General features: G+C 44.1%; 3 protein-coding genes and 1 long non-coding RNA gene across 7 annotated transcripts; 3 read left to right on the forward strand and 1 right to left on the reverse strand.

Moving 5' to 3' along the window:
- Positions 1 to 3,525: 3,525 nt before the first annotated feature.
- Positions 3,526 to 7,605, forward strand: LOC116208447 (ankyrin repeat domain-containing protein 13C). Of its 2 annotated transcripts, none has more exons than XM_031541902.1 (3): positions 3,526 to 4,080; positions 4,379 to 6,342; positions 6,912 to 7,605. In XM_031541902.1, exons 2-3 carry the CDS (start codon positions 4,750 to 4,752, stop codon positions 7,296 to 7,298), a joined length of 1,980 nt encoding a protein of 659 aa, XP_031397762.1. In that variant the 5' UTR covers positions 3,526 to 4,080; positions 4,379 to 4,749; the 3' UTR covers positions 7,299 to 7,605. The 2 variants fall into 2 exon arrangements, with proteins under 2 accessions (XP_031397762.1, XP_031397763.1); XM_031541903.1 differs by having other exon boundaries at positions 4,411 to 6,342.
- A 1,406-nt stretch (positions 7,606 to 9,011) lies between these two features.
- Positions 9,012 to 13,051, forward strand: LOC116208449. Of its 2 annotated transcripts, none has more exons than XM_031541905.1 (4): positions 9,012 to 9,295; positions 9,388 to 9,523; positions 9,668 to 11,468; positions 11,712 to 13,051. In XM_031541905.1, the coding sequence occupies exons 3-4, from the start codon at positions 9,669 to 9,671 to the stop codon at positions 11,886 to 11,888; spliced, it is 1,977 nt and encodes a 658-aa protein (XP_031397765.1). In that variant the 5' UTR covers positions 9,012 to 9,295; positions 9,388 to 9,523; position 9,668; the 3' UTR covers positions 11,889 to 13,051. The 2 variants fall into 2 exon arrangements, with proteins under 2 accessions (XP_031397765.1, XP_031397764.1); XM_031541904.1 differs by having other exon boundaries at positions 9,433 to 9,523.
- LOC116208450 lies at positions 12,353 to 13,604 on the reverse strand. The gene is made up of 2 exons (XR_004157072.1): positions 13,089 to 13,604; positions 12,353 to 12,825 (listed from the first exon to the last, which is right to left on the reverse strand). It is a non-coding gene; the product is annotated as an uncharacterized LOC116208450 (long non-coding RNA).
- A 185-nt stretch (positions 13,605 to 13,789) lies between these two features.
- LOC116208446 lies at positions 13,790 to 16,632 on the forward strand. Of its 2 annotated transcripts, XM_031541901.1 has the most exons (3): positions 13,790 to 15,631; positions 15,735 to 15,846; positions 16,098 to 16,239. In XM_031541901.1, the coding sequence occupies exons 1-2, from the start codon at positions 13,972 to 13,974 to the stop codon at positions 15,836 to 15,838; spliced, it is 1,764 nt and encodes a 587-aa protein (XP_031397761.1). In that variant the 5' UTR covers positions 13,790 to 13,971; the 3' UTR covers positions 15,839 to 15,846; positions 16,098 to 16,239. The 2 variants fall into 2 exon arrangements, with proteins under 2 accessions (XP_031397761.1, XP_031397760.1); XM_031541900.1 differs by having other exon boundaries at positions 13,811 to 15,846; positions 16,098 to 16,632.
- The last annotated feature ends 2,648 nt before the right edge of the window (positions 16,633 to 19,280 follow it).

Consider the following 19,280-nt stretch of genomic DNA (forward strand, 5'->3'; position numbering starts at 1 on the left):
AACTCATCTGAGTTTTGTTTATAATACTGTAAAGTACTGTGGGGACTATTTCAAAAAAAGAAAAGGGAAAGGACGCGAGAGAGCAGAGAGGCCACTTGGGGTGATGGAGGGGACCAGACCAGCCCAGCTGGGACAGTGCATGTGTGTGTCTTTCTTCTGAAAATCAGGGCGCCCACTCGACCCTACAGTAGTAGTAGCAGTCATCGTCCATGCTGCTAGCTCATTGCCAATCCGAGGCATGCAGTGGTTTTTAGGCCCAAAAGCTCACAAAATGATATGGAGTCAGGCAGTCACCGCTCGTCCCGACGCTTACGTAGTTTATCGTTACCAGTCGTCAGTTCATGTGAATTTCCGATGCTTATACATACATGGTGAAACGAGAGTGTGCGCGTGGTCAAGCTAGCGTGGATGAACCCATCCACTGGATACAGTTAGCCGTTTGGGACTGCGACTAGTTCGATGTAAAGGGCAAGAATAACCCGTCTCGCATTCGATTCTAGCTCAAAAAAAAAAAAAAAAAAGCATGCAAAGGAAAAGTGGAATAGATCATATTTACATGGGAAAGAAGGCGCAGATTGTCTGGTTCTTGTCAGGAAAGAGTGGGCATGGCTTCGCGAATCTGAGAAGTGGTTCGTATTGTATCATGGAAAGACAGAATATGCATTATTATTATTCTTATTATTCTGTACTCTGTATCTTATTTCCCCCTCTAGTAATAATTCTTTTCCCACTTGCATTCAACGAATAAAGAAAAAAAAAATTAAAAACTTTAAAAATTATCACAACCTATTTACTTTCCAAAGTTAATTTCTGTTAGATGACGAATTGCTTATCATTTGTCTGATATATCATTCATTGACATTATGATCGTGAATGATTTCGATAACTAGCCATGAATTATCTAAAATTTCAATAGAGAAGTATGTTCATTATCTTTTACTTATCCTCGGAAAAAATTTTGTGATTACCACAATCATCTAATCTTAAAAATTGATAATATTGTTTGATGACATGCGGATGTTGTTTACCTTTTCTCCATTAACATATTCTTCTTACAATAGTGAATTTGGGATTTTCCATTAATTCTTCTTCGTAAAGGAAAAACCCTACTGGAATTTATTTTTATTATTATAATATATATATATATATATATTAAAATTTGAAGATCAACATCATGTCTATTCTAAAAGATTAATCAAAATAAACAAAAATATTTATTCATCAAAATAAACAAATCGTGAATGAGCCATCATTTTGTCCGATTGTATTTGGTAAAGATTTTCTTTTTCATTAATCTTCTTCGGTGAGAAAAAAAATCCTTCGCAAGAGGGGCATTACGGTAATTGCAAGCAGGCACTATGCCACGAGACCTCACGTGATGCTCGCGTGGCGCATGAGTCCCATATAGACAGACAGAGTTGCCCAAAGCAGGACACTTTAAAACAAATCAATTAATTAATTAAATAATAACGTTTATTAACTTATTCGCGATCGACAATGCAATGCCAATTGGGCTTCGCTTTATTACAGGTAGATTGCAGCTCACTCACTAAACTGTCGGTCGAATGAGTTCAATTTGCACCTATCAATCTAATCGATCCCCAATGTACAATAATAATCAAACGCATCGAGATCCATAATATTTTGTAACGTTCTAAACTGAAATAAAAAACTGTGTTATTCATTTTCTTGTAGAGTATTAGGCGAAATGTTAGATGAAATTTAAATATTTCGATGTACGTAATAGCGGGGGAATAGTATGTGAAATTATTACGACATTTTATTTTATTGCGTAAAATCCAAGTGAGGAAATTGGGCATTGGACTGGCCCGCAACCACTTAGCCTCCATGCTCGAGTCATTGTCATTATCATCATCCTCCTCCATTGAATCTCACGCTGCGGCCTTTATCTTGCCGCTCTATATATATATATTATATATTATATTTTTGTGTATTTTTGTATGTGCACCAAAATTGTAAAACCACCTTTGTCTCGTGTGATCTAGGCATTCATATTCGTACCGGTGCGTACATTGGCCTTATGCATCGATGAGTTCAAGCCACCTGCTTAGCCTTTACTCGATGTTGGGCTTCTTACGGTGTGTTTGGATTTAGAGTTAAAATAACTTTGATTTTGATTGTAGAAAATGATAATTGAGTTGGGATTCTAAATTTAACTTGGGAATCGTGTGTTTTTGTTGTATAGTGTGTTAAGTTAAAGTTAAAGTTAAAATTTTTAACTTGGGAAATATGTATTTTTGTTATGTAGTGTGTTGAGTTAAAGTTAAAGTTAAAATCAAAGTGATTTTAACCCCCAAAACAAACAGGCCCTTAAAGATATGATCGTGGTGCATTAACTTCTAATCTTGATATGTTCCATTTCAAATCAGACAAAATAATAAAAGGAACGAACTAAAAGTGTAAACAATAGTACATTAAAAAATTATCTTTTCTTCTCAGAATATAAATTGTGGATTTCGATCATCTGATTCGCACTGATATTCTATTTCTTAATGATTTTCATATGTTAAAAATGCATAAATTCCATTACAAGATTCAATACGATCTGCCGATCTCATCCGTTAATACATTTGCAGCCTATATACTAACATGATTTCCTCTCCACGGAGAAAAATTTTACAACTCAATCCTACGAATTTTCTAAAAAATCGACAGGGAGGAGGAGGACAAAAAAGAAAAACAAAAAGAGAGGGAGAGAAAAGGACAGTGCCTCCTTTTATTTAATAATAAAAATATAAAAAAGGTCAAATTTGATCCTCAATTTTTAGCTCTTTTTCTATTTTAGTTCTAAACATTTTATTTGGCTGAATTTCGTCATCAATCTTTCTCGCGAGGTATGAATTCAATCATTTCATCCAAAATTTCGTCAATTTTCCATGACATGTATATTAGTCAAATGAGAGTGCGCCACGTGCGCGACAGATTACTGCTACTTTAAACCGGTTGTTACAGAGCAAATCCGATTCTTTTTTTAATCAGACCCGTAAACCGAACTAAAATATTTTCGGTTCTTTTAGAATTCTAGTCATCTGTCGATGCGTGAGACGATGAAATAGAAGCGATGGCTGGAATCCTAAAAGAACCGAAAATATCTTAGTTCGGTTTACGGATCTGATTAAAAAAAGAATCGAATTTGCTCTATAACAATCAGTTTAGAATAACAGTGATCTTTCTTGTACGTGACACACTCTCATTTGACGAATATATATGTCAGGGAACATAGACGGAAGGACTGAACTCATACTGCGTGAAAAAGATTGAGGATGAAATCCAGTCGAAGATAAGGTTTAGGACTAAGATAGAAAAAGAGTTGAAGGTTGAGGGCTAAATTTGACATTTTTCCTAAAATAATCAACAAAAGGATGGGGGGAAGGTGATGAACCGTCGAATGGCAATTACGTAATTTTGCTGTAAAACCAGGGGCAATGTCGGGAACGTATTGGCCCAAAATCCTGGAAGAGAATCCAGCTTCAGGTCAGTGATTCGACCGGGGAGCGTGCCCCTGCCCTGCTGGGGGTTGTGGCGGGCGGGCGGTCGGTTGAAAGAGGTTAAAATAGAGAGTACAACCTGGTGGCATTTCCGTAGTATTCCAAAATCCCACGGGCATTTCCGATCATTTGAGCAAGAACTGCTCCAGTTCAAGAGGAGAGACGGTGACGACAACGACGACGACGCAGAGTCTGAAGAGACTACACCTTCCAGGAAAATACACACGCAGGGAGAGAGAGAGAGAGAGAGAGAGAGAGAGAGGGAGGGAGATCTGACTGAGTCGAGGGCGAGTTGAGGTCCGAGTTAGGTCAGCGTCAAGCGGTGATGGAATAGGAAGCAGCAGCAGACTATACTTGCAGGAATCAACGAGGTCCCGTGCCGTGGGGAAAGATAAAATCCTGACCGTTAGATCTATCTCCGGGAGCTCACATCGCCCACCCCGCTAGATTCGGATTCTCTCTTTCTCGCTCTATCCCCGCTCCCCAGGTCGCTCCCTGCTACCGGTGCTCACCGTCAGCTCGAGCTCGCCCTGGAACCAACCGATCGGGCTTCCCCGCTGCTGCTTCTCAGGTACTCGTCGCGTATTCTTGCTCTTCTTAGGGCGGAGACCCTCGGGGGAGGATGGTGGTGGTGATTGTGGAAGCCTGAGGGAGGATTTTGCTGTCTCGGCAGTTAAATTTTTTTTTTCCTTTTCGGGCGGATTGAGCTTTGTCTGTTTACTGAATTCTGTTGAAGTTCGAGGGTTTAAAAATTGGGGTGTTTGGATTGTTTCTTGTTGCCTGAGGAGTTGATTTAAGTATGCATTTGATGCTTTATTAGAGTTTGTATGGAGTGAATTGAGCTCGTTTTTAATCCTTTTGTTGCGCAGCTTGATCTTATCTGCTTCCGGGATTTCAGCAGATTTGGGCAGTGCCTTGGGTTCTGTGTGGATCGTGTTTATCAACTCGCAAGCTTTGAAGGTCGGGATCCAGGAATTGAGAACTTGTTGAAGTGGAATGATTTTTTCCAGGTAGTTTGGGTCTTGATGGTTGATTCAGGATTGGGATGCGACAAAATCTGAGGTGCAATTGGGGAAATTCAGTTTCGAGGCACAGCCAGTTTCTTTGATTCATAACTGGCAAAGTATTGAACTTTCTTAAATTGCCTTAGAAGGAGGAGAATGAAGACAACACGGGTGGCGTTACTGAAGAGAGCACTATCTACATATTAAAAACAGAAGTAGGAAGGAAGGGATCGGTCATGGAAGATTATTCTAAATATGCTCACAGTCCTGCTCACGTGGCCGTTGCACGACGCGACCACGCTGCCCTCAGGCGCATTATTTCGAACCTTCCTCGACTCTCCAAAGCGAGTGAGGTGAATACTGAAGCTGAATCTCTGGAAGCTGAAGCTGTGGCAGATGCTGTCTCTGCTGTTATCGATAGACGTGATGTGCCAGGCAGAGAGACCCCTCTCCACCTGGCTGTTCGAATGCGAGACCCAATAGCTGCAGAGATCTTAATGTCTACAGGGGCGGACTGGAGTCTTCAGAATGAGAATGGTTGGAGTGCACTTCAAGAAGCAGTTTGCACCCGAGAGGAATCAATTGCCATGATCATCGCAAGGCACTACCAGCCCTTGGCTTGGGCCAAATGGTGCAGGAGACTTCCTAGGATAGTTGCTTCGGCTGCTCGTATAAGGGATTTCTATATGGAGATAACTTTTCATTTTGAGAGTTCCGTGATCCCATTTATTGGTCGCATTGCTCCTTCAGATACATATCGGATCTGGAAGCGCGGTTCTAATCTTCGGGCTGACATGACTTTGGCTGGTTTTGATGGGTTTCGCATTCAGAGGTCTGATCAGACGTTTCTCTTCCTTGGAGATGGTTACACTTCAGAAGATGGTAATGTGTCTTTGCCACGTGGTTCCCTTGTTGTTCTCGCCCACAAGGAGAAAGAAATTACGAATGCTTTGGAGGGAGCTGGTGCCCAACCAACTGAAGCAGAAGTCGCTCATGAAGTGGCCCTTATGTCTCAAACTAACATGTATAGACCGGGCATTGATGTCACTCAGGCAGAGCTCATTCCTCACTTGAATTGGAGGCGGCAGGAGAGGACTGAGATGGTTGGAAACTGGAAGGCCAAAGTGTATGACATGCTGCATGTGATGGTCAGTGTGAAGTCAAGGCGGGTTCCTGGTGCTATGACTGATGAGGAGCTTTTTGCAGCGGACGATGAGGAGAGGGTGGCAAATGGTGGTGAAAATGATGAATATGATGATGTATTGACTTCTGAGGAGAGGATGCAGTTAGAATCTGCACTTCGTGTGGGGAACGCCGATGGTTTAGGTGAAGATGAGGATCACGTGGTTTGCGAGAGTCAAGAAAATGGTTCAGCAGGTACCCATGAGAACGGTGAATCCAATGGTGCTGGCAAGGAGAAGAAGAGTTGGTTTGGTTGGAAGAAGGGAGGAAAGGGTGGAGCTGATGATCCCGATGATTCAAAGCTTCTGAAAAAGTTCTCGAAGTTAGCTCCTGAGGGTAGCCAGCAAAAATCAGGAGATCATCAGAAATCGTCATTAGAACTGGCTAAAGATGATGGCGTGGATTCCAAGAAGGGAAAAGATAGAACCACTAAGAAGAAAAAGAAGAAAGGACCTAGTAGTGAATCCAAGCATGAGAGTGAATATAAAAAGGGGTTGAGACCCGTTCTTTGGTTGACACCGGACTTCCCACTGAAAACAGAGGAGCTTCTACCGTTGCTTGACATCTTAGCCAACAAAGTAAAGGCCATTAGGAGACTCAGAGAGCTTCTAACTACTAAATTGCCTACTGGGACGTTCCCTGTCAAGGTAAACTTTGTTCGACTTCATTTTTGAAATCACTGCCTTAACACTTTTTACATCATCATTTTCCTTCACTGTGTCCATTTTCACAAGACATGCTCATTTAGCTGTGCGTTCTGATTTTCTAATTTTGCATCTTACCTTTCCAATTCCACTTCCTTTCCCCAAGTTTTGCAATATTTTTACTTTAGTATGATTGCAGCTTCTATATATCTTTGGTTGAGGGGAAAGAAGTTCTGTTTATGCTTGCCTCTTGTAGCAGTTGGGTAGGTAAATCTTTGGTGCTATCATTGCTTTTTCAAATTTGAGAAAGAAGCTGGTCAGTCGGAGAGATTCTGTTTCTACTGATATAACAGTACCTTCAATTTCGAAACAAAAGCCGGCACCACATAAAACATATCATGATATGCGATCTTTTCTTGACAGCCCTTGTACTTAATTTTGCCAATGTCAGCACCATTTGTAGTGTATACAGTTCTCCCTTGCCCATGAAAATATGATGATAGTAGGGGTACCGTTACAAAACCTATTTGGTTATGGTGACTGAATTGTGACTTCACATGCTCGATTTGTAGCTTGCCATACCCATAGTTCCCACTATCAGAGTCCTTGTCACGTTTACGAAGTTCGAGGAGCTTCAGCCTGTAGAAGAGTTCTCGACTCCTCTATCAAGTCCAGCCCACTTCCAGGATGCCAAAACAAAGGAGTCTGAAGGGTCCACGTCCTGGATTTCTTGGATGAGGGGGAGTCACGGAGGGCAATCAAGTGACAGCGATAGCCACTGCTATAAAGACGAGGTTGACCCTTTTCACATACCTTCAGACTACACCTGGGTTGATGCTAATGAGAAGAAACGCAGAATGAAAGCCAAGAAAGCCAAGAACAAGAAACATAGGAGACCAGCAGCTCCCAGAAGCGGGGATGCCGCAGCACATCGCTCAAGCGAAGACCCTGAAGAATAAGGAGATCAGAGATTTGCCGTTGATGTGATTCTACATGAGATCTGTATTCGTTCTTCTGATGAAATTTGGGGGGCCGAAGGAAAATATGAAGACAATACTTTTAATCTCACCTGTTATTCACTCGGGAAGAGCATTATCTTCTTTTACTGTCTGATGCTTTGTGATGTGAAATTGAGTTGGGAGTACAGTCTCCTCATTACTTCTGATTTCGGTAGCTATGTTTTCGTTGAAGAAATTCTATGAAACAACCAACTTTGTATGTAAGACAAGCTTACGTTTTCTTGTGACGAGTATTCTTTGTTTCATATCGTCTTTGGCGCGGCCTCTCAACTCTGCTTATCTCATTCGGGCTTTGTTTCCCTTTGCAAAAATGGCGTACGTTGTTCCTTTTTTTATTCCCCCTCTCTGTTTCGGACTGGTTGAATTCTCCACAAGACTATCCTCCATATTTTACTTCATATCCCAGGCCGAGTATTGTGCTATTTGAATTTTTTCTTCGTTTTTTTTCCTTAAAATTATTCGAGGAACTCCATATTAGTTGGAACGATGGGCACTTGCATGCTCACCTGCAGTTGGATCCTCCCTCCTCTATTGTCGGGATGATCCAATCCAACAGAAGGGGAAGGTGCAGAACTAAAGTGCCACAGCAATTAGAACCCCCGTTTCACCCGCCGCACCCTCTCACTTTTCTCCTCGTCGGACCAGATAGACTATTCTACTGTTCATGCCTATTGCTGGCATACTAATGGCTTCACTTACTGCTGCAACGAATGCCGGTTTTGCTTTGTACGCAGGCTGCTTCCTTGAAACCAACTCTAAATCATCAGCCCCATGCACGCGACCTACCTGGTAGAGCAGTGCAATTACTGTGGAAAGAGGACCTGCGCGGATTCGTATTGCTGTGTCCAATGTGATTTCATTACGATTGCTTTTGTATACTACCTCTTTCTGTCGAGCATGACATTCACATCCATCCATTGGCCATCCTCGACAAACTCGACAAACTCATCGATAGACATCATGACAAGCAATACTACGATGCGTGTGGGAAAACAAGGAGAACAGTCCGTGGCATTTATTACCGCGCAGGGTGCAACTTTTCCATCCCTGCAACTCATCTCTCTAAATTTTACTTTTTGAGGAATATGGAAGGCTTTCGAAGGGAATCGAGAAATAAAATGACTGCATAATTCAACACTAAAGATTTCTATTGCCAATTCCATCAGTAAACAAAAACGATGCTTTTAAGACTAATTGCGAGTTGTATCTGACTGAGTATATAACCCGATACCGTTTTTAGGTGGAAACAGAGGAGATGAGACCGGCGGAATTGGAGAAACTGCATTGGGAAATTGCAGTACTAGAGACTGATATAAAGCAAACTGAGAGGAATATGGAGGTGATGCAGATGGACTGGAGGAATTAAGGAAGCGACTGAAGGAACTTCGGATGAAGAGAGATGATCTGGCTTTCTAAAAGCACGAGGGAATAAATGTGGGAATGCAAGGGGCATAAAATCATTATCTGTTGAACGCTCGAGACTCCGGAACCAGTTTGAGCTCAAGCTCTGGCTTGATGTGTAGCTTGCCATACCCATTGTCCCCACTATCAGAGTCCCCCGTAACATTTACGAAGTTTGATCAAAAGCTTCATCCTGTAGAAGAGTTCTCGACTCATCCATCAAGTCCAGCCCGCTTCCAGGATGCCAAAACAAAGGAGTCTGAGGGGTCGATGTCGGAGATTACTTGGCTGAGAGGGAGTTGTGGAGGGCAGTCAAGCAACAGCAATAGGCACCGCTACGAAGGCGAGGTTGACCCTTTTCACATCTATCTTCAGACTATACCTCGGTCGATGCTAATGAGAAGAAATGCAGAATGGAAGCGAAGAAAGCCAATAACAAGAAACATAGGAGAGCTCCAGGAAGTGGGGACGCCGCATCACATCTTTTGATCAAAGACCCTGAAGAACACGAACAACATCGTAGATTTTCCGTTGAGGTGACTCTACTTTAACATCTTCTGTATTCGTTCTTCGGACGGAATTTCCCGGCTCCATTTCCGGATAGGAGCTTACCATCAGGAATCTGCAGTGTGCGTCTACAGGTCGTTGTTAATGCTTCTTATTTATGCCGTAGCTGGAATCTTTCGACACCAAGATAAATGGCCAAACAACAAGAAGACAATCAAATTAGGTTTTGATTAAGAAAGTCACGCCAGCCATCGGAGGTGGGGTCTCCATTTTTGAACATTCAACTTTTAATTAAATATTCACATTCACTATTTTTTTGCCGTGGGGAAATTCAGCATATAGTGTACCTATTCCTAAGAAACAGTCTTCCTTCTTGTCCTCTGCTGTGTCTCTCCGTCCAGAATGGCGACGAGTCTTTGGCATCCTTGCGATAAACACCACGCCTTGATCCTGCGAGAGTTGAGTGAAAACTGTAGCTTCCCATGCCGTATCTGCGAGTTGCATTTCAATGGCCCGACTTACTGCTGCTGGGGCTGCGACATGTTCCTCCACAAGTCATGTGCCGAGCTGCCTCTCGAGACGCGGCATCCTGCTCACCCACACCCCCTGGCTCTATCAACTGAGATGGTTCCATCAGGAGAAAGATGCGGCACTGCTTTGAGTGATGGAATACTGCGCGGCGAATTCTCCAAAGAAGTTTTTGTCTACCGCTGCGGTGACTGCTCTTTCAGCTTGGATGTGACTTGGGTATTTCGAGCTCTGTTCCCCTCGGAGGGGGAGGAGCAGGAGAAAGGCACCATTCGGCATTTTGCTGATGACCATCCTCTCACCTATTTCCATTTCAATAAGCCAATCAAGGTCGAGTGCCGAGCATGTGAGCAGCAGATCGCTGGCCCATTTTATGGGTGCCCTATCTGCAGTTTCTATCTCCATGAGTCGTGTACCCAGCTAGAGCTGGCCAGGGAGATAGCACAGCACCCTTTTCATCCCGAACACCATCTGACCCTCTTCTTTCCTGCTAGCGAAGTCCGCTGCGATGCCTGTTGTAGTTGTATTGGCAAAGAGTACAATGCTTTCGCGTACAAGTGCAACGAATGCCGGTTTAACCTCGATGTCCGGTGCGTCACTTCATTTCTGCCTTTTGGATATAAGCAAGAGGACTGCAGAGCAATTGAACATTTTTCCCATCAGCATCAGCTGGTATCTTTCTCTGTAAAGATGGAGAATATGGATATCCGCTGCAAAGCCTGCGAACTGAAGATATCGGGGGAAGTTTACGGCTGCCCTGATTGCAAGTTCTTCCTTCACAGGTCCTGCAAGCAGGAATTACCCCAGGAGATGTCACACTTTCTTCATCCGGACCACCCCCTCATCTTCCGAGCAAAGCCGACATATCCGGGGGGGACTTTCGCTTGTGATTCCTGCATGTGTGTATCATCCGGCTGCACATTCAGTTGCGAAGAGTGTAGCTTCGACCTGGACTTGGTATGTGCTCTTTCAACCTTCTCTGCCATCAAAGAGGGGGTAGCTACTGAAATTCAACACTTTTCCCACGATCACTCCCTGACCCTTATATACCGTCGGACTGCACTTGGCTGCATCATTTGTGGTGGGTCTGTCTTAGGTCTAGCCTATTCTTGCCTTACCTGCGACAGTCTTCATAAAAGTTTTCTGCTCCACAAGTCATGTGCCAAGCTGCCACAGGAATCGGATCATCCATTTCACCCAGCGCATCCTCTCACTCTTCAATCAAAAAAACACTTCTTCTGCGAAGCCGATGGCGTAGAGAGTGAAGGCTTCTGTTTCTGCTGCGATAAATGCCAGTTCTTCTTGGGTGTGGGAGCCGCTTCCTTGAAAAAACCAACTTTGAAGCATCGGCCCCACGAACACGACCTATTTCATTTCAAGAGACTCGGTGGTTTGAAATGCTGCAATTATTGTGGCAAGAAGAGCTCCGTGGACTCATACCGCTGTGTCCAATGTGATTTTACCGTTCATTACGATTGCATTCGTATACTACCTCTTTCCATCAAGCACGACACACACTTCCATCCTTTAGCCCTCCTCGACAAATTAATCGTCAAACATCACGAAGACCAGCAATACTGTGATGCCTGTGAGAGAACAAGGAGACCGGACCGTGGTGTTTATTACTGCGCAGAATGCAACTTTGCTGCTCATATTGGGTGCGCGATCCCCTCGGTGAGTCCACGTTCCATTATTTCCATCCTTTCAACTCATCTCTCTAAATTTTATGGGAGACTTTGGAAGGAAGGGACTGAAGAAGTAATGATCAATATCTTAACCTGGAAAGGAATAAATGACTGCATAATTCAACCCGATGGATTATATTGCCAATTCCTTCATAAAACAGAAAACCAATGAGTTAAGACAAATATATTGTGAATTCCATAAGTTGCTAGCTGTATCCAATACCTTTTTCAGGTGGAGATCGAGGAGACGAAACCAGCTGAGTTGGAGAAAGTGGATCGAGAAATTGCAAGATTAGTGACTGATATACAGCAAAAAGAGACGAACATAGAGGCGATGCAGATAGAACTAGAGGAATCGAGGAAGCGACTGGAGGAACTTCGGATGAAGAGAGATGATCTGGCTATATGAAAGCACGAGGTACTGAACGTGGAAATGCAAGGGGCATAAAAGTATGGATCTTACACGTTCTTTAGGCTACATTTCCTTCATGAGTTCACGGTTGATTCTGCAACTTTTTTGATTTGGGGTATTTTCTATGCTTCGTTTGCTGTGAAATGAGGGACAACCTTTGACACAGGTTGCTCCTCGCAGATGGTTCTATAAATTAAATTAGATTAATCAAGATTTTATGTTGCATCCCCTGTAAAATGGCATTCAACACGAATGAGAAGTGGCGCACTGATGCGTGGCGGAATCCAATGAACAAATGTATCTGCAGAACTGGATATGTGCTTTCCGAAGTTCATCTGTATCATAATGAACGTTATCATTCCTCTCTCTTTTTAAAGTCAGAACTCAATCCATTGCCGTTGCACCATTGAGTTCATGGGGTCAAGAAAATGACAATACCCTCGGTCCTAAAGCAGAAGTCAGAACCCCAAAACTCTGTCATGATATAAATCTTTGCGCATGAAAATCTGATGCTAGTAAAGGTAGTGGTAATAAACCTATATGGTTATGGTGACTATATTGTACATTCACATTGTCCCCACTATCAGAGTCCTCGTAACATTTACGAAGTTTGAGGAGCTTCATCTTGTAGAAGAGTTCTCGACTCCTCTATCAAGTCCAGCCAGCTTCAAGGATGCCAAAACAGAGGAGTCTGAGGGGTCCATATCATGGATATCTTGGATGAGAGGGAGTCGCGGAAGCCAATCAAGCGACAGCGGTAGCCACCTCTATAAAGACGAGGCAGACCCTTTCCACATACCTTGAGACTACACATGGGTCTATGCTAATGATGAGAAGAAACGCAGGCCAAGAAAGTCATGAACAAGAAACATAGGATACATACCCGCAGCTACCAGAAATGGGAATGCCGCACCGCATCGTTTGAGCAAAGACCCTGGAGAATATGAACAACATCAAATATGTGCCGTTGAGGTGATTCTGCATAACATCTGCATTCGTTCTTCTGATGGAAATTGGGGGAGGAGGATATGAAGACAGTATGTGTTATCTCACCTGTTATTCACTCGGGAAGAGCATTATGTTTCTTTTACTGTACTATGCTTTATGATGTGAAATTGAGTTGGGAGTACAGTCTCCTCTTTAATACTGATTTCGGTAGCTATGTTTTTGTTCGAGAAATTTTATGAAACAACCCACCTTCGTATGTAAGACAAGCTTTCATTTCTGTGAGGAGGCTCGACAGGCTTGATGGGCCACTGGGGGAGGTTCGTCGGGTCTCGAAGGCTTGACAGGCCTAGGAAGTACGGCTAGCTCAATGGCCACGAAGGAGGCTCGTTGGGTCCCGGAGGTCCGACGGGTCCAGGAGGTTCAATGCGCCTAGGAGGTTCGAAGGGCCTAGGAGGTTCACCACCTCGATGGACCGCAGAGGGACGGTCGTCAGCTCCCGGAAAATCGATTGGTCCAGGAGGTTCGACAGCTCTCGGGGGGTTTGACAGGCTCAATGGGCCGTCTGGAGGTTCGACGGGGCAGAGGGGTTCCCCAGCTCTCAAGTGCTTGACGCTTGTGAGTCGGGCTTGACCTTTTTTTGGTTAAAGGGCCTAGCCCGGGTCCTCTAGGGACTACCTTATAAAATGCCTTCGTCGGAGGCTCATGAGTTATGAGTTACGGGGCTTAAACCGACCAGATGATGGTTTACCCTATCAGCAAACTCTATTTATCACTCGACCAAACAACTTTCACGTAATTATCTAAGCACTTAATGCTCAAATGCTTAAAATCTCAGTACTTAATTTTAAGTCCAATCAAACACATAGTTACTGACAAAGCGATTTTTCCTTGATAATTCTCCAATCACTTTAGAAAAAAGTGAGAAAGGGAATAATAATTATCCGCTCCGCTCCAAGGAGCTCCAATCACTTTAAAACAAAAGTGGATGTGGATCCAAGAACCTTTTATTTGGAGATGAGGAGGAGATGGTGACTGCAGCAGAATTGGGAGCTAGAGGGTGAGGGGAGAGGAGGTAGAAGGAGACTGAGAGGGAGGTGAAACAGCACAACAGAGTTTACAGTGAAGAAGTAGAATGGCAAAGACAACAAGTCTTTGGCATCCTTGTGATCCTGATCACGCCTTGATCCTGCGAGAGTTGAGCAAAAATGTTAACTTGCCGTGCCTTATCTGCGAGTTGCATTTCAACGGCCCAACTTACTGCTGCTGGGACTGCAACGTCTTCCTCCACAAATCATGCGCCGAGCTGCCTCTCAAGACGCAGCATCCCGCTCACCCACAGCACCCGGCTCTATCCATTACGATAACTACCATAAATATTTGCGATAAAGAGGGCTGTCATGATGAATTCTGCAGGGATTGCAACAGAAAAGTTTTCGACTACCGCTGCGACGACTGCTCTTTCAGCTTGGACGTGGCTTGTGTAGCTCTAACTCTGTCCCCTCCGGAGAAAGAGGAAGAGGAGGAGAAGGAGACAATTCGGCATTTTGCTCATGACCATCCTCTCACCTCCTTCCCTTTGAATAAGCCAATCAAGGTCGAGTGCCGAGCATGTGAGCAGCAGATCTCCGGCCCATTAATGTATGGGTGCCCTGTCTGCTGTTTCTATCTCCATGAATCATGCACTCTGCTACCCGGAGAGATAGCAAAACACCCTTTCCATCCTCAGCACTCTCTCACCCTCTTTACTGAGAGAGACTTCCGCTGCAATGCCTGTAATAACAATACTACTCGGGCAGCATATGGTGGGATCAAAAGTTTCATTGCTCGTATGTTTCGTGGCAAAAGATATAACAGGTTCTTGTACAAGTGCAACGAATGCCGGTTCAGACTTGACGTCCAGTGTGCCACTTTAGTTCTGCCTTCTGATATTAATCAGCAACTGGACTGTGGAACAATTCAACATTTTTCCCATCAGCACCAGCTGGCATCTTTTGATGTGAAGATGAAGAGTACAGGTCTCCACTGCAAAGCCTGCCGCCAGAAGATATCGGGGAATGTCTACGGTTGCCCTGATTGCAGATTCTTCCTTCACAGATGTTGCGCACGAGAATTACCCCAGGAGATGGTACACTTCCTTCATCCGGACCACCCTCTCATCTTCCAAGCAGAGCCTCGATATGTAGTTGGAGGACTCCGCTGCAATTCCTGTGGAGTTGGATCATACTTCGACTTTGTATTCAGTTGCAAAAGATGCAACTTTGACCTGGACTCGCTGTGTGCTCTTCAAACCTTCTCTGCTTTTAAGGAAGGGATACCTACTGAAATTCAACATTTTTCGCATGACCACCCATTGACCCTTTGCTACTCTTTGTCTGGGTCTCATGATGATTGTACAGTTTGCGGGAGTGCGGTCATCGGTCTAGCCTATTATTGCAGTACTTGCAACAGTCCTATGCTTTCCAACCAGGAGAAACGATTTGTGCTCCACAAGGCATGTGCCGAACTGCCACAGCAATTGGAACACCCGTTTCACCCAACGCATACTCTCACTCTTATCCCCGGGCAATCAGATAGTTCCTTCTACTGCGATGCCAGTTGCCGGTATACTAAAGGCTTCGCTTACTGCTGCAATGAATGCCGGTTTCACTTGAGTTTAGGAGCTGTTCCCTTGAAACCAACTTTAAAGCATCAGCCCCATGAACACGACCTGACTCATTTCGAAACTCTAGGTGCTATGCAGTGCAGTTACTGTGGCAAGAGGACCTACAGAGATTCCTATCGCTGTGTGCAATGTAATTTTACTGTCCATCACGGTTGCATTAGTATTCTACCACTTTCCATCAAACACGACATTCACTTCCATCCATTGGCCCTCTGTGACAAATTTATCGATAGATTCGATGAGCAATACTGCGATGCATGTGAGACAACAAGGAGACCAGACCGTGGCGTTTATTACTGTGCAAAATGCAACTTTGCTGCTCATATTGGGTGTGTGATCCCCTCGGTAAGTCCACGTTTCATTGTTTCCATCCCTTTGACTCATCTCTGAATTTTGGTTTTTAAGGAAGATAGGATGCTCTGGAAGGAACTGAAGAACTGATAATAATCAATATATCAGAACCAGGAAAAGAAAAAAAATTGTGTAATCCAACGTGACAGATTTATATTGCCAATTCTTTCATAAAATAAAAACGTCAATTTTAAGACTAGGTTGCGAGCTTTATCTGACTAATAATGATCCGATACCATTTTCAGGTGGAAATAGAGGAGACAAGACCAGCCCAGTTGGAGAAAGTGGATCGAGAAATTGCAAGTCTAGAGACTGATATAGAGGAAACTGCGACGAATATAGAGACGATGCCGACGAAACTAGAGGCGCAAAGGAAGCGATTGAAGGAACTTCGGACGAAGAGAGATGATCTGGCTTTCTGAAAGCATGAGGGACTAAACGTGGGAATGCAAGGGGCATAAAAGCATGGATCTTACACTTTTGTTAGGCTGCATTTGCTTTGTGAGTTCATCAGTCGATTCTATAGCTTTTATTGACTCAGGATGTTTTCTATGGCTACTTTGTTGCGAAATGAGGAACAACCTTTGACACAGGTTGCTCCTCGAAGATGATACTATAAGTTATACTAGAATAATGGCTGCTTAGTGTTTCCGATCTAGATCCTCTCCTTTAACTCAAACTCGGTTAGATTACTTCTGTAATATAGCGTCATTTGTGTGTGGGTGGACCATTACAAGAAGTCTTAAATCCATGCACCAAAATCCTGAATTTCAGCCCCAAGGAAAATCGTGATTTTATACTCGGTCTCTGTTTAATGAGCAGGGTGTGGGTATGGCGAACTTCCCTGGAACGATTCAAGCGATGTTTGGCAAGACAGGTTCATGTCTTGGAGAATAGTCATGTCGGTTCTGTTGTGGAATTTTGCATCATTTCGTGCACCAGTCACAGCATTCGAGCAAGCGGCTTGTGCTTCTTCCCTCGATAGACAAAAAATGATGCAAAAAGCCAGTTATTGGTATAGCATTTAGCCCTTGTGATGTCAGAGAAAAGGGGAGACCCGGAAGAGAAGTCAGGAATTCACAGGAACTGTGACACAGAATTTCCCGACTCCATTTCCGAATAGGATCTTATTGTCGGAAATTGTAGCGTTTTCACCGGTCTTTGTTTAATGTTTCATAAGTCTTTGTGAAATCTTTCAACACCAATGTAAATGGCCAAAAAACTAAAGACGATCAAAGTAGGTTGATTAACAAAGTCAAGTCACAGATTACAGGCGTGTCTCCAGTTTTTAATATGCAACTTGTAATTAAAATTTCAAATTAATTATGCATTTTTTGGGGGGAATTTAGCACACAGTGTACCAACTTGCAGGAAAGAGTCTGCCTTCCCAATTTGTATCTTCCGTTGGTAAGGAACCTGGCATCTTTCCCTCTCGTTCTCTGCCATGTCTTTACGTCCAGAATGGCATCGAGTCTTCAGCATCCACGCGATCTTTATGATGCCTTGATCCTGTGAGAGTTGAGTGAAAACTGTAGCTTCGCGTGCGGTATCTGCGGGTTGCATTTCAATGGCCCAACTTACTGCTGCTGGGACTGCTGCATCTTCCTCCACAAATCGTGCGCCAAGCCGCCTCTCAAGATGCAGCATCCCGCTCGCCCACAGCATCCGCTTCTATCCATTAGGACAGAGCTACCTTTTGCAGTTGCGATGATCTGCACTATCATGGAACGTGCAGCAATTGCTCCGGCTCCAGTGATGTTTGCGTGTAAAGCTGCGACGACTGCTCCTTCAGCTTGGACGTGGCTTGTGTAGCTCTTAACTTTGTATCCTTTGGAGTTGGAAAAGGAGGAGAAGGAGACGATTTGGCATTTACCTCGCCTCGCAACGGCGGCATCTGTCTTTTAAGTCATTTCCTAAGACAGCTCCTCTTATTCTACGATAATCCAAGTTTTTGCTCATGACCATCCTCTCACCTCGTTCCATTTGAATAAGCTGATCAAGGTCGTGTGCTGAGCATGTGAGCAGCATATCTCCGGCCCATTAATGTATGGGTGCCCTGTCTGCAGGTACTATCTCCACGAGTTGTGTGCTTGGCTATCCAGAGAGATAGCGCAACACCCTTTCCACCCCAGCACCCTCTCACCCTCTTTCCCAAGAGAGACGTCCATTGCGATGCCTGGGAGACTGATTTGTATAGTTTCACATTCCGCAAACCAAACACCCCGTACAGGTTCATGTACAAGTGCAAGAAATGCCGGTTCAACCTTGATGTCCGGTGTGCCGCTTTAGTTCTGCCTTATGAAAATCAGCAAGAGGACCGCAAAGCAGTTGAGCATTTTTCTCATCAGTGCCAGCTGGAGATGGAGAATATGGGTATCCGCTGCAGAGCCTGTGACCTGAAGATATCGGGGGAAGTCTATGGCTGCCCTGATAGCATATTCTTCATTCACAGGTCCTGCACGCAGGAATTACCCCAGGAGATGTTACACTTTCTTCATCCGGACCACCCACTCATCTTCCGAGCAGAGCCTCCATGTGATGGGAGAAGATTCCGTTGTGATTCCTGTTCAATTAAATCCTGCAGTTTGTGTTCAGTCGCGAAAGATGTCACTTCAACCTCGACTCGGCATGTGTGCTCTGCTTTTAAGGAAGGGGTACCTACTGAAATTCCACATTTTTCGCACGATCACCCATTGAACTTTCACCATTGTCAGTGGCGCCGTGATGATTGTAAGGCTTGTGGCAGTGCTGTCATGGCTAGTCTAGCCTATTTTTGCCGTACCTTCAGCAATCCTATGCTTTCATATGGCGAGGCATTCGTGCTCCACGAGGCATGTGCCGAACTGCCACAGCAATTAGAACACCCTTTTCACCCACCGTATCCTCTCACTCTTTCACCCGTGCAATCAGATACAACCTTGTGCACTAAAGGCTTCACTTACTGCTGCACCGAATGCCGGTTCCACTCGAGTTTGCAAGCTGCTACCTTGAGACAAACTCTAAATTAAGCATCAGGCCCATGAACACGGCCTAACATATTTTGAGAGTCCAGGTGCTCAATGGTGCAGTTACTGTGGAAAGAGGGCCTGGGCAGATTTGTTCGCTGTGTGCTGTGCGATTTTACTTCTCATTACGATTGCATTCATACACTACCTCTTTCCATCAAGCACGACATTCACATCCATCTGTTGGCCATCCTCGACAAATTTATCGAGATATATCACGATGCACAATACTATGATGCCTGTGAGAAACAAGGAGACCAGACCGTGGTGTTTATTACTGTGCAGAATGCAACTTTGCTTCTCATATTGGGTGCTTGATCCCCTTGGTGAGTCCACGTTCCATTGTTTCCATCCCTTCGAACTCATCTCTGAATTTTATTCTTAAGGAAGATAGGATGCTCTGGAAAGAACTTAAGCACTACG

The sequence above is a fragment of the Punica granatum genome, chromosome 5 (genome assembly GCF_007655135.1).
Source record: "Punica granatum isolate Tunisia-2019 chromosome 5, ASM765513v2, whole genome shotgun sequence".
Lineage (NCBI taxonomy): Eukaryota > Viridiplantae > Streptophyta > Magnoliopsida > Myrtales > Lythraceae > Punica > Punica granatum.

Bases quoted from the DNA above. Each gene is read 5' to 3' on its own strand.
- LOC116208449 (XM_031541905.1), top strand. From the start codon at position 9,669: ATGGCGACGAGTCTTTGGCATCCTTGCGATAAACACCACGCCTTGATC. The intron at 11,469-11,711 runs GTGAGTCCACGT...TACCTTTTTCAG, and splicing joins TTGGGTGCGCGATCCCCTCG to GTGGAGATCGAGGAGACGAA.
- LOC116208446 (XM_031541900.1), top strand. From the start codon at position 13,972: ATGGCAAAGACAACAAGTCTTTGGCATCCTTGTGATCCTGATCACGCC. The intron at 15,847-16,097 runs GTAAGTCCACGT...TACCATTTTCAG, and splicing joins TTGGGTGTGTGATCCCCTCG to GTGGAAATAGAGGAGACAAG.
- LOC116208447 (XM_031541902.1), top strand. From the start codon at position 4,750: ATGGAAGATTATTCTAAATATGCTCACAGTCCTGCTCACGTGGCCGTT. The intron at 6,343-6,911 runs GTAAACTTTGTT...CTCGATTTGTAG, and splicing joins CTGGGACGTTCCCTGTCAAG to CTTGCCATACCCATAGTTCC.